This window comes from Festucalex cinctus, chromosome 6 (genome assembly GCF_051991245.1).
Source record: "Festucalex cinctus isolate MCC-2025b chromosome 6, RoL_Fcin_1.0, whole genome shotgun sequence".
NCBI lineage: Eukaryota > Metazoa > Chordata > Actinopteri > Syngnathiformes > Syngnathidae > Festucalex > Festucalex cinctus.
In genome coordinates, this window is record NC_135416.1 from 25452223 (window position 1) to 25467222 (window position 15000).

General features: G+C 38.1%; 1 protein-coding gene across 11 annotated transcripts in view; it reads left to right on the forward strand.

Annotated features, from left to right (window-relative positions):
- LOC144020572 (uncharacterized) overlaps positions 1–15000 on the forward strand; it is a 32195-nt gene that overhangs the window by 7407 nt on the left and 9788 nt on the right. Inside the window, exons 1-6 of one of the 11 annotated variants that reach the window (XM_077524183.1) lie at positions 5201–7140; positions 7337–7441; positions 7704–8086; positions 8173–8304; positions 10552–12189; positions 13520–13591. In XM_077524183.1, coding sequence (XP_077380309.1) covers positions 7736–8086; positions 8173–8304; positions 10552–12189; positions 13520–13591 — 2193 coding nt within the window. In that variant the 5' untranslated portion in view covers positions 5201–7140; positions 7337–7441; positions 7704–7735. The other 10 variants (XM_077524184.1, XM_077524187.1, XM_077524186.1 and 7 more) reach the window with 10 other exon arrangements.

Below are 15000 nucleotides of genomic sequence, written 5' to 3' on the forward strand. Positions count from 1 at the left end.
CCCCCGGCCTGTTAAAGGAATACAAGACTTCTGAAAAACTAACCAGCTATTCTGTGAAATGGTTAATTTCAACGCTTCCCTGAAAAAAATGTCAATTTATGTTGAGCGATTATGATTTTATAGTACCTTTTATGAATTTTTTTTTGGATTAAGTACAGTATCGGCCATTTTGAACAGTCGCGTGATCATCGCGAGTGTGGTATCAGGTGCGTAAAATAGACATTGAATGACATGCCTGCCAACAAGACTCACGAGGAATTATTGCATCACACAGTGGACACCAAAGGTGGAATTATGCCCTATAGCAAAGAAACACTTCTTGAAAAGCATTATAGCCACGGAGGACTCACCAAAGACTTGTATCAGCTGAAAGCCGGGATGAAACTGGCCGATAAGGAGGACTCATTCAGCCAGCTGAGTCGAAGTTGGGGAGTGTCTGCAAATTCCGTGTTTCAGAGGTTCAAATTACCAGTCAAGTCACCATTGACATTGTTCTCTCTGGAAATGTAAGTTGTGCACGGTCCCTAACATGGATGGTAAACATCTGGGTGACTTTTACTCTGAAAGGCCATGCTACATGTTGTGTGCTAAGCACGCTTTAGCCCACATTAGGAGAGGCCACCCCCAACCGCTCCACCCTCATTATGAAACCTGACGTACTGAGTATTTTACTCTGATCAGAATTGGCGCAGTAATTGGTTTAGAAGACGGCCTTTTTCTTGCCCATTACGTCAGCAAACTCCCATTGAAATGAATGGAGGCAGCTGTCGTTTATGCACGGGGTACATCATCATGAACATGTGACAGGATAATGTCAATCACCACGGTATGTTCTTATTTTGACACTTAAACGGTTTAAAAGGAAATTCAGGGAATAAGATGCCAGAGATATTTCGGTCAAAATGCTCCTTCTCAATCACGTCTAGCCATGACATAGCATGAAAAAGTTACACATTTTCTGAATCCTTGGACTCTGGTGAATATTCCAGTTGTTGTATTTTTTGTTTCCTATGTTCCTTGATGGCACAAGTATAGTTTCTTGAACGAAAGAAAGTTGGTCTGGTCACTCATCTGTTGAAATCGATTTCAGCCCGGCTGATAACGAATCGTGCTATCTAATTAATTTATTTGTTGTGACGTATTCTTCATGTGCAATAGGGGTGGGAACCTCTGGGTACCTTACGATACGATACGCGATACGAGGCTCACGATAACAATTATCTCGCGATATGACGATACTGCGATTATCAATATATTGGTCAGGAAATGACTCCACGATAATCACGATAAATCTACTCAAGACATAAACTGATGTTTTTTCAATGACAAAATAGTTTATTTTCATACCATCACTGAAAAAAAAACATTAAAACTGGTGTCTTCTTCAGAGTGAGTAATTTAGTGCATTTTTTTTTTAAACAAATACAAATGTCTTCTCAACAGAGAACTTTCTGTGAACAAATTTGTGTCTTTCTTAAACACTACTGTCATACAACATGCCAGTCAGTTACATAGTCAATTGTTTCATTTTATAGATTTTGAATTAAATTTAAATGAAATTTTAGATATTAAATCAATATTAACATTGCTCAGAAATTGTGCTTCAAAAAGTAGGAAGATATGTTTTAAAACTAACATTGACGATATAATATACATTTTTCATAGAAACTTATGCAAAACTGGGTCACTCGCTGGGCAGATAAATGCCTTACACAAGTAAAAGTAAGCTCATGCTTTTCTTTAAAATAAAAAAAGAAAAAGAAAAGTAAAAGAGCAGCACGTATGATTTGAGGTCCCAATCACTGATAGAATGCGTGGAAATGGTTTAAAATAAAAATAAAAATAAAAATTGTCCATCCGTTGTTGACTCGCTGGTAAGACCTACTCGTTGTGACGACTCAAATGCATTAGTTTAGCCCTGATCTCCTCTTACAAAGTTGGATTTCTTTTTCTCAGTGAAATGACCGGTTATTTTACCTGGTTGTCTTCAGTCGTGGTCTGGCTATTTGTACGTGTTCCTTTCTCCCTTCGTTTTGTTAGCGAGCCTCCGCTCTCGTATGTTAGTTTGCCATTACTTATTTCTTGTTGCACTAGTGTAGTTTGGAAGTTCGGGAGAGCGTCCTGACATTCGGGAGCTTTAGCTGAGCTCCATTTCATTTTGTAACTACCACAGTGTTGCGTTTTTCGCGTCGTATTGCCCCCGCTTAAACTCACCGAGCAAGACCTCTCCCTCGTGCCCCTGACGCCTAACGAAATCACGTAGCGAAAACCATCATTCACAACTACGCTATACGGGTGGAAATCGATTGCAAATATACACAGAAATGCTGTGCGTGATCAACTTTGCCCTTGGAGAATTAAATTAGCAGACAGAGAGAGAATTTGCTCTTACCTTTAGCAAGTCTAGTCCTCGATGATGCCGCTCTCAGTGGCTGTCATATTCGTCATGTTTCCATTGTAGCCATTGTGAGACAGTTCTTGCATCTACCCAAGTCCGTCTCTTCTCTATTCCATTTGATAAAATCCGAAATGTATCCATTCCACACTATCAATATATCCACATCTTTGACTTGTATGCAGCCGGCGTTTTGTTTACTTGGGTCTTCTTCGGCTGAAGACTGCTGCACATTTCCCCGCCACTCTTATGAAGCACTCCCTCTCGCGGCCCGCCAAGTAATTGCGCAATAAGGAGCAATGGAGCTATTACAGCGGCTGTATCGATACTTGGCATAGGCATATCGATATCCTATCGTGAGAGAAAATATCGCGATGTATCGCCGTATCGAGATATCGTCACACCCCTAATGTGCACCGGACATCTGTCATCACATTTTTTTTTACCACAATGACGTCGCTAATAATTCACTACTGTCTCTCTTCAAATAGCCATGTTGAATTTACTCTGTATCCGCACACCGCTGCTGGTTACTCATAGGCTTACATACGAATATTATATTTCATATGTAAGCCCATGTGTTTACTACTCTTCTACACATACGTCCCTCTTTTGTGACGTCACGTACGCTCTTGGCTGTTTGGAAAATGCGCTTTTGATGTCAACAGTGACCAGACTCATCCACTGATTACAGCGATGAGTCTGGTGTCCAGGCTACAAAATTTCTGGCGACCATTGTGAGAACCTTGTAGAAGGTGATCCAAAACATTTGACCAAAGTCATACTAAAGACAGTGGTACTAAATACTAATGATATGTATGAAAACTTCGGACTGATGGAAAACTATAGAAAAATGTCTAGTTTTCTGGCGAAAATATGTCTTCATATCGTGTATCTCAATTTCTGGTTTTAATTCTAATTCAAGCCAATGTCAAGTTGAAACTTGAAATTTGGGCCAGTTCGTAAAATTAGCGACTGAAGTCTGACATGAAAAAAAATTCTAATTGGTACATTTGTCAATGGCAAACAAAGAAGTTCGGGTTGCACTGCATGTTGGTCCTCTTCCCAAATTAGACAAACCAAGCATTTAGAAACAGATGGGTATTAATCACGTCAATCATTATCTTTGTAAAGGCCGAATACTTGATACAGCCAATTAAATTGTGCAGGTGTACTTCATGTTGTTGACCGTGACTGTAAGTATGTCTCTAGTATACTACACACATTTTTAGTAACTGCTTTTTACGATTGTAATGTTTATATACTAAATCATGAACATTAGAAATGTAAACATTCCATACTATCATATTAGCTATTCATGAAATACACAGAATGATTACACTTTGGTCATTATTGTTGCTCTGCACTGATAGACTCCAATATTAGATTGTGTGAGTGTACCAAATAACGGGTGTGGTGTGTCTTCTGTATGTCTAAGCAAGTACAGGTAAAAAAATAAATAAATACCATAAACTAGTTGCCTCTGTCCGTCTCCCATCAGTATTTTGAGCATGAGACCAAGCCCAGTCAGGATGTCCCTGAGAAGAAATTGACCAATGGTTTCCAACGGTTCCTTGATGTACTCAATAAAGGCGTAGATGTGGACATGCTCAACCAGATTGTGATTCAGACCCCTGCAGAAGACTGTCATCAACCACGATCTGCAGCATCTTTCCACAATGTAGTGGATCATCCCTATGTTCCAAGCGAGCAGGTAGGGCAACGAAATGTCACCAAATGGAATGAAGAGAATTTGGGGAACGAACGCCACAGGTTGCCTGTTCCACAGAAACATCGTGGGTCCGTCAGCCCGAAGAGGAGCTCTCCTTACGATGCGCCCATATTATCTCCTGTGGTGGAAAAGAAAAAAATGACTCCCGAAGAGGAGCACAAGCACCAGCAAATTCAGGAAGTGTTGCAGGCCATTGGGGTGGACTTAGGATTCGAAGAGCTCGGCCAAATGTCACACCGGATCAATGAGCGATTATACGGAAAGAAAGAAAGCGATTGGAGCTACCAGAGAATGGGAAGCAGAGAAAGGGTCACAAGATCAACCTCCTCTCCAAGGCGCCACAGCAGGTCATCATCTTCATCATCGTCATCATCAAGATCATCAAGCAGATCTAAACCTTTTTGGAATGACCCTGTTCATACAGACTCGTACAATCAGAGGAATTTAGATGTGCATCAAGTCAGCAACAGTAGATCCTTATTCGATAATCAGAAATGTAAAATCCAAGAAACTGTTGCTTCAAACACCACCCCCACCACATTAAGACCCACAATACTCACAAGGCCAGCCATTGGTCCAGTGAATAACTCCCCAGTCCTGTACTCACCTCTGCTCCCCAACATTTCTAATGTAGGGCCTAGGCTCCTTTTTCCTTCCTTACCACCTTTGCCTCATCAGCCTCCCCTGTTCCCTTTGCCCAGTCAGCCTTCCTTGTTCCCTTTTCCCTGTCGGCCGTCCTTCCTCCCTTACCCTTGTCCCTCACCTTTGAATATTCTTCCATCTGTACTAGCTCAAATGAGGCATCTTCTTCCACAGCCTATGAATAACATTCAGCCACCCATCAACCCGCCAAATGTGCCGAGGCACCTTCATCCACCACCTATGAATAACATCCAGCCACCAATCTACCCGCCAAATGTGCCGAGGCACTTTCTTCCACCACCTATGAATCACATCCAGCCACCGATCAACCCGCCAAATGTACCAGTTCCAAATCCCAATATAGATACTCTGGCAAAATCTAAATCACCAAGACCTCGTTGTTTGCTGGTAATTGATACAAAACAACCCAAGTAAATGTTAAGCTTGGATCTGAAATCTGTTCATTCCTGTGTACACGTGTGGACAAAATTGTAGGTAGCCCTCTGTTAACTCATTCACTCCCAGTGACAAGTATACTTGTCAATTATAATTTTTCAGAGTGGGGATAGATGGGAAGAATCTGATTATGCTCCACTGTAAATGTCAAACTTGGAAACAACTTTACTGATGCTTAACCACCGGTGGATTACATCATTGCCCCATTTTATATGAAATAAACACAGTTTCAGAGTCCATGGGAGAAATGGCTGTATTTTGGCAAACCTACATTTTTCTACTTTCAATTTTAAAAGAACGGGACGGGGCAAAATGTGTTCTATTCTGTCATTTGGTAGATTCGGCTTATATATAATTATTGAACGTAATATCGCGTGGTATTGAAAATGTTGCACTTTTCGAAAATGGCTGGTAGTGAAGGAGTTGTTAAAAGAAAAACACACAGCATTCACTGAAATAACTTGTAACTGACAAAATAAATAAAAAAAAAAAAAATGAAAATAAGCCAGCGAAAACCAGATGGTTATTTTAAACCGTCACAGCTCCCGTTTTCAAGATTTGGTCATGTGACGTTTGCAAGCTAAGCCCTAGGACACTGTGATGTCATTTTCAGTTTACAACAAGCAGAAAAATGGCCACCCTCTGTGATGGATAAAGTTGAGAAAAATAGACACATTTTTTAAATTTTAGTCACCCAGTAATGCAATGCAGTAAGTGACTGACTGCTGCCATTTATTCACCAGACATGGGTGGCATGAGCTTTTTGCCTAGTAAATAACCATTAAGGAAAACTCCAGTCTCACATTTGTGTCAGTAACAAGTTATTTCAGTGACCAACAGTTTTGTCCAGCTCTGCATATTTGGATATTTGTTGTTCTTCACTGCTAAGTACACAGCTCACATGCAGCCCTTTGGATTTTTAATTCAACAAGTGTTGGTGTTTGTAAGCTGTCCATCTGCAAGCAGAAAAGACCAGAAAATGTTAAACACACTGACAATAAAATTAGAGTTGCCTAACAATGTGATGTGTTTTCCGATTTAAACTAAATTTGCAATCATTTGGGTAGTTGCTTTTTTTTTTTTTTTTTTACACATTTACATGCACAGAAAATGCTTGTAAATATACTTTATGTATGTATGTATTGTAATACATTTGTTACATTCTCTAAGTAAAGAGTTTGAAGTGATCATGGATTTGTTTCTTCCTTGCAAATTGGCAAAATCTGACAGCAATACCTCATGTACATTTCATACAATTTTCTATGTCAAGGTCAAAGAGAGATGAGCAAAATTTGTGATTTGTGTGATTAAATTATCTATCTATCTATCTGTCTTCGGAGGAAAAGTGAAGGAGCTTCGTTTTGGGATGTGGCTAGAAAAGGTAAACGTCCTTAAGGTGATTGTAAATCTTAAAACTATAAACAACCATTGAACTATACAAAAATCAGTCAATGCGGGAGCCTGGAAATATGTAAGCAATTACAGCCGACATGGCTTTACAGATATTCCAACTTAGAGCGTCTAATTTAGAAGTTGTAAATCCCACACACTGATGGGAAAAGCTAGCTGTACTACTAGCATACCAGGATGTGCTTTTACTAGAAAATAGGAGCCAACATATTTTGTCAAGCTTTGCTATGCATTACTTTGTTTAAAGATGTTTCCCTGAACGTGTAATTGTACTTTTAAGAAGACGGGAAGAGTGTAAAAATGAATGCTGACATATCTGATGTTGGTTGTTCTGGCTTTTGACGCCATCTGACATTCCTTCTTCCACACATTAGGGGGCGCCTCGAACTTATCACGGTAAGTGTAGACTATAGGAAGGAAGAACTCCTTGTTTTTGTACGTCTTGACCGTCGGAAATGGTTTTCCTGTGCATCAACAACGCGCATACCTATATTTAGGTCAATAGGTACTTAAATTTTAATAATACACAAATAAAACACATTTAGTTCCGAAATGTGAAGCGGGAAAATGCTACTTATTTCACCTAAACGGTCAACGTATGATACTTTGTAGCTACTTAGCTAAGTCAATGTTTAGCTGTTTTATCGATTACTACTGCTTTGTAAGGTATACTACTGTCTCGGCTAACATTCACTTGGTAGAACAGGTCGTCCAGTGACCGAATCGTCGCGGGTACGAATCCCGGCTCTGACTGTCCGCTGTCGTAGTGTCCCTGGGCAAGACAACTGAACCCTGAATTGCTCCCAGTGAGTTTTGCATGACATCAGTCGCCTATTGCTGTGTGTGTACTTGAATGCGTGAACATGCGCATCCATTAAGCGCTTTGGGGTGTTTTCTTCAAATTTGGACTAATACTTAGGCTGAAAAGGTCGGAGCGTGGTTGGTTCATGACGCATAGGCGTTTCGAATAAGTTCGAAGATAAGTTTACCTTTATAGTGGCACTCAACATTTTGAATGCAAACGTTAGTATTATTGTTTATTGTCCCTCAACTCTCTCTACTTCCCAGGGCGCACACATTAAGGAGGTCTTGGTTGAAGAATGGATTCGGTTGACTGGGAAGACGCTTCACTCTGTCAGCAGAGTAATCTAAATTCAGTTCACCTGAGAGACATTCATGATATGGGAGTGAAAGACATACCTCGTGGGTTTTACAGTAGTGCCGGACACTTTGATGGGGATACTCTGCAAGAGGAAATTGATCCGGAGTTGACCAGAAAAATAAATGTGCTTCGAGATATAGAGGAGCAAATATTAAACAAGAGAGTTTCCATTCTTAAAAAGACGGTTAAAATGGTCAAGAAGAACCAAACACCAGACTCCCAAGGTGCAACTCTCAGAGACAGGGTGACAGCAATTTTGCAGCGACATTCTTTCAGCTTTCTGTCCAAGGTGAGAGATAACTATGTCTAATTAAGTAATTAGTTACATAATTACACTATTGTTGGGACTATGTATGTGATTTCTTTGAATCGCAGTGCAAGATGGATGGGTCACCTACTGAAAGTGGCGACTCTCCAAGCCATCGCACAGAGCTGATGGAAGACCATCCCCTGAAGCTTCGAATCCAACCTTTAATGAGGCATAGTGGATTTACCTCAATGAAACAGGTTAGCACATTAGTCATTTAAACCACTGGTCTCAAGAGTATGTGTACTAGGGCTGGGTATTGCCGCCAACCTCACGATACGATACGTATCACGATACAGGGGTCACGATACGATACGTATTGCGATACATATGTATCCCAATACTCGATCTTCAAGGCGATACGTATCCCGATATATTACATTAATTTTCTTGCATTTTATAATTACAGTCATATGTATACCTAAAGGAGATGTTTCTTATGCTGACTGATAAAAATATTTTTGTTAGCAGCTCTTCTGGTTTACCACCAAGCAGCATGCCTGGTTTAAATGTGCACGCACTGCAGAGCAAGGAGCAACTTTCACAGACACACCGGAAAAATGTATTAATATGCATGAGCCGATATGAGTAAAAATATTAAAGTATTAAAATTACAGCTCTAAAATGTGCTTATTTGAAATATTTGGGGAAATAAAAACAGCTTCTTTTTTTTTTCATGTTACACATTCTATTTTGTTTTTAAACAAAATATACAAAAATTGGTACTTTAAGACACGTGCCATGTTAAGTTTATGAGTAAATAAATGTTGACATTCTTTCTTGCTTTCATTTTTCTTAGCAAGACACAGCATCCAATCACTGGTGAGATATTTTTGCATTAATTGAAGGCAATTAACTTCAAAGACGCTGCTGGTTTTTATTTTTTAGGTACAATGCAAGCTGCAAAGGCAAACGTTAATGCCTATTTAAAGTTAACAAGCAATATCGATTCTGACGCCTGCGTATCGATACGTGTATTGTAATGAGGCCCGCAACGATGTATTGCCGTATCGATTTTTTGAGCACACCCCTAATGCGTACTGTGTGTATTTAAAAACTAATATGGATGAATTAAAGATAAGCTTGGTGGGTTGTTCCATGTTAATATGACAGTAACAACACACCACAACAAGACATTTCTATTGTCATAGCTGGCACTAAATTGTACTGAAATAACTCCCACTACACCATGCCTCTTTTTGGCAACCTTCTGTGGGGGTACCAGAAAATAAAAATGGACATAAAAATCAAGTAAGTGATGATCATCAAGAATTTGGTGGTGCGACAAGGGGCCAACATCGACAGTATACTGTATAGAAATTTCTAAAATCAAACAAATATGAAATGAGAACTTTAAACGCATCTAAATTCCTCCATAATAAATGAATGGCAAGCTGCCCAATTTGCACGATTTAAGTTAAATTTTTAGCGCAAGTGATGCCCTTGAAAAGTTCTCAGGTGTTTTGAATTGGAGTACCCCTGGGAATTTCGGCCCAAACAAGCTTATTGGTGGAAATTTTTAACTGAAACTTGTCAGCTGAGAGAAGAAGAGGTTCCCCGAGTATAAGACAAAAATGAAGAGTCGAGCAGATTTGTTGAGAAATTACCATGTTCTTAATAATCAAATTATTGGTTTGTTGTACTTGGGTTGAAATGACCATTCAGCCAGACATCATTTCGACAGGTTGCCATTTTTGGGAAATCTTGTTACATTGCTAATAAATAGCTGATAAATTGTGATTGAGGCAAAAGACCACAACCAGCAGAGACGCTGTTGATTCCATCTCAAGCACTTAGCAGCATGCAGCAGCAGCTATCGAAGTTAAGCTACATCCATAAACACCTCTTCTATGGCAACTCCTCATTTTCTGTTCGTTATGATCGGGAAACAGAAAACAATTCACAACATTGAGGTTTGAGAAGAAAAGAAAAAAAAGACATTTCGATTAATTGATTTTTAATTAACTATAGTCAATCAATCACATTTTGCTAAATTCCATCCCATACCAGAAACACAAACCAGATCAGGTATTCTAAAACCCTGTTGAAATGTATGAACTAGATCAGGGGTCTCCAAGTTCGGTCCTCGAGAGCCCCTATCCAGCCTGTTTTCCATGTTTCTCTCCACTAGCACACCTGATTCATGATCGGGATCATTATTAGGCAGAAAGTTTGCTGATTAGCTGATCATTAAATTCAGCTTTGCTGAAGGACGGAGACATGGAAAACAGGCTGGATATGGGCTCTCGAGGACCAAACTTGGAGACCCCTGAACTAGATGAATGCAGTTATGAATTGTAAAGCTCATCGTGGATGAAACAGTTATATTATTAGATTGCACTATTTTGCAAAATTTAGGTAGATATTCTATGACTTTTTTTTTTTTTTTTTTTCAGAATAAATTTGAGTCCATGAAGTATTTAAAATTACATTTTGTCTTTTGCCAGTCCCCCAATCATGAAATGGCCACGCCGCCTGTTACACCAGCTGCTAAACCACCTGTTGCCCCACCTGTTACCCCACCTCCTCCTATTCAAAGTGTTAGTTCACAACCCCAGGAAGAGAGTGTCGCCAATAAAGGCTTTCAGCGCTTTCTTAGCTTGCTCAACAAGGGAGTTGACATGGAACTGCTCAATAGGATCGTCAATGATGACAGCGAAGATCTTCACTTAGGAGATCATCCCTTCAACCGTCAGCACTCTGATGTGAGGGATGATTCAGATCTGCCTACTAGTAGCGAGAGCCTTCAATGCAAGAGTGGACCCCAGATAGCAGAGAATGGTTGGGAGAGGACAGAGCTTTCCAGTACTAGAGAACAGGACCCCATGGAGATACACCCACTGTCAGATGACAACAAGAAGAACAAAGGCGTACAAGACCACACTTCAGGCTCCAGTAGTGGCTCGAAGGCTCCCCTGACAGAGGAGGTGAACAAGAACAAAGAAACAGAAATGATGGAGCTCGATGAGCGGCGTAAACAGCTCCAATACATTCTCAACACTTTGGGCTTGAACCTGGAAATAGATGACTTCACTAAACTAACAGACCGGGCTCAAGAAAGGCTGTATGGCAAAAGGAATGATGGAACGCCTGTGAATCCCGGCACAACAGAGCAACCGAGTCCAGTGATTACAAGTGGATCGTGCAAACTTGACAGGAAATCCTCTTCTTCTTCTTCTTCTTCTTCCTCCTCTTCCTCCTCTTCCTCTTCCTCCTCATCCTCATCAACCTCCTCCTCATCCTCCTCTTCCAGAAGCTGTAGGCACAGACCCTCTTCCAGACAGCTCTCCCACAGCAGAGACTCTCAGGGTCGTCACAAAAAACATTCATCATCTGTGAGCGGTGGCTCAAGAAAGAGCAGAGAGAAATTGTCATCTTCATATGTAAGCCAAGATGACACACAAGTACGGAGAGAGAAATTGTCACCTTTACGTATAAGCAAAGATGACACACAGTCATGGAAGACTGTTGGCAAAAACAAAGATTTGGACATCTTGCATGAAGTCCCTTATGCTCATTCCCATTATGATCCTGCAACTTCATTTGCTTGCCCAGATTACAGTTTGCCTCATTCGGCTCACTATGATTCTTTCTACACCAGTCACAACAATTTTTATTGGACAAGCACTCCGGGTGCCAGTACCTCCCTATATTATCCCAATAGTTTTCATTACTCAATGGATAGCCACAACTCCCCCTCCTCTGTTCGCTCAGTAACACATGGCCGGGAATGTTCCCTTAAAGAAGTTTTCCTTATAAGTGATGACCTGGCTTCAAGTGAAGGTCAGTTGGGTTCAATCTCTGGCCCGAGGTACCTGCAGGAGGTCGAGCCACAAATGTGCGATGATGTGTTTACGACACAAGGGCAGTTCCAGCACGCGGAAGCCAACAGGCTAAAACTGATTGAGGATCAGAATCAAAATGTACAAATGGTGAGAGCTCATCAGACAAGTGAAATTCCCTTTGAAGCAGTACAGACTAAAGCCCCGGCGAAGATGGAGGCGCTTACCCATGGTCGGAAGGTCAACGCAAAGAAACAACAAACACCAACAGAGGAGGAAATTAAGGCAAACTTGAGAAAAAAGGTAAGTGGAAGTTGTTCACGAATGTAGTTTCTTAGACTAGAGCTTAGTGGATCAAATGGACTTTGGATGATCACTGAAACTTAGGAATATCACAGCATGCAGAGATGGTGAGAGAAATGCAAAAGGCAGTGGATTGATGGAACACTCAGTGTTCAGCTCCAAAAAACAAATTCCATAAATACAATACAACATCATAGATTATTTTATTTAAGAATTGAGAACATGCAAACTCCACCCAGGAAGGCCGAAGCCTACACTCGATCTTGCGTCCTCAGCACTGGGAGGCGAACGAGCTAACCAGCCAACCACCGTGCCCGCCCCTCTTGAGTAGTCACCGATACCAAATACCATTACCACTAGTGCATAACATTTCCCCCCGAAAGCAATGACAAATACATTTGAAGAAAGACCTATATATCCCAATATAGCATTTTCCTTAAAATTGCATGAAATGAATGACATTTTTCTGCTCTTCTTGTCATTTGTAGTGACTCATTGTAAAACGGTCACTGTTGTGAGTACCGATACATTAAACTAATGCTACATGCCAGGGTTGTTATAATTTTGGAATTTTCATTTCAGTGTGGTTTTTATTTCGTTTTGAGTTTTGTTTTTTTACATTTAGTTGGTTTTTACCAGTAATTAGTTCTGTGTGTTTCTGTTAGGATTTATTAGTTTGTTACTTAATAAAGGCTTACTTTTAGTTTAGTTTTAGTTAGTTTCAGGATTAGTTTTGTTTTATTTTATTTTATTTTTTATGTATTGTGCACAATATTTAAAAAATACAAAACATGGGAGCGATGTCATCTGAAGGTGCTTTTCTATTGGCTGCGGCTAGTTGACGTCACTTATGTGTGACACACTTTCTTTTCACCTTATTCCGGTATATATCAAAATAAATGTTCTTATAATCAAATTTAAAATCATGCCCAAACGCTCATGCATTCAATAATTATTATTGTCTTAAGTAAGATTAAAACAAACAAAATTTTTGCTATAATTTTAGTTTTATAAACATAAAATGTAGTTTTAGTTAGTTTTCAACAAACCCGTTTAGAGCTAGCACCTCCCCTTCTCAGCTCAAAACGACGCCGGTGTGTGAAGTCACCCCAGCAATCAAACATGCATAGCGTGTAGCATTATTTTACTTTCTGTCTGAACGTAGCATGAGGCTAGGGTTTCGGTACTTGCACATCCCTAATTTTATGGTGATTAATTTAAGGGCGGACCTACTTGTTACTAGCTCGTTGAGATATGTTTACAGTTATGAAATTGTTTCTATACATTAATTAAGTGCTGTGCACCTTTTTAATGTATTTTTTTTTTCTAGCTGGAAGCATTTAACCAGATGTCAAAGAACAAGTCTCATTATACCCAGCCAAATCCCTATTCTGACACACAGGTAAGCAAGTAACGAACTGTATTTATAATGTCGAGTGCCTACTATATGAGTGTCCATAAAGTTCCAGGCCTGTTAAAAGATGTATTTCAAATCCAAACTTTACCCTGTGAAGTAATCCCACTCGTATGGGCTGATATTTGTGCCACCAGAAACTGAATCTGAATTACTTAGATTTGAATTTGAATCGCTAAACTTGAATCTGAATTATTTAGATTTGAATTTGAATCGCTAAACTTGAATAACTGTATTGAAAAATTGTATCTGAATTACATAAATTGAATTTGTGCTGTTCATTTTGAATAGCTGGATTTAAAAACTGAATTTGAATTACCTAAATTGAATTTGTATTTTTTAGTTTGAATCATTGAAGTGAAAAACTGAATCTGTATTGTCAAATTTGAATGTGGAAAAAAAATTCAATATTCAATACATGTTGACATTCAGTTTTGCAAATACAAATTTAAATTTTCTAAATTCAAATTCAGTTTGCTTGACAAACATCTGGGTATTTTAGGAAGCGCAATCGAATACAGATACACAAATCTCCTCTTTGGCCAATCGGCGCCTTTGTTTTTCCGCTGACGTCACTTTATCCGGAAGAGCTTCTCTGTTGATATATATATATATATATATATATATATATATATATATATATATATATATATATATATATATATATATATATATATATATATATATATATATATATATATATATATATATACACATATATATATATATATATATATATATATATATATATATATATATACACATATATATATATATATATATATATATATATATATATATATACATATATATATATATATACACATATGTATATATATGTATATATATACACATATATATATATACACATATGTATATATATGTATATATATACACATATATATATATACACATATGTATATATATGTATATGTATATATGTATATGTATATATATATATATATATATATATATATATATATATATATATACACGTATATATATATATATACACGTATATATATATATATATATATATATATATATATATATACATATATATATATATATATACATATATATATATATATATATATATATATATATACATATATATATATATATACGTATATATATATATATATATATATACATACATACATGTGTATATATATATATATATATATATTAGTGCTGTCAAGCGATTAAAATATTTAATCGCGATTAATCGCATGTTTTCATAGTTAACTAATAGTTAATCGCACATTTTATTTATTGTAAAAAAAAAAAAATCCCTTGATTTTTTTTCTGTCCCATTATTTTATCGAATTGTAACATCGTTAACGTGAATAAGAGGATTGATTTTCGTATGAAAATCTTTTTTTTTTTTTTTTTTA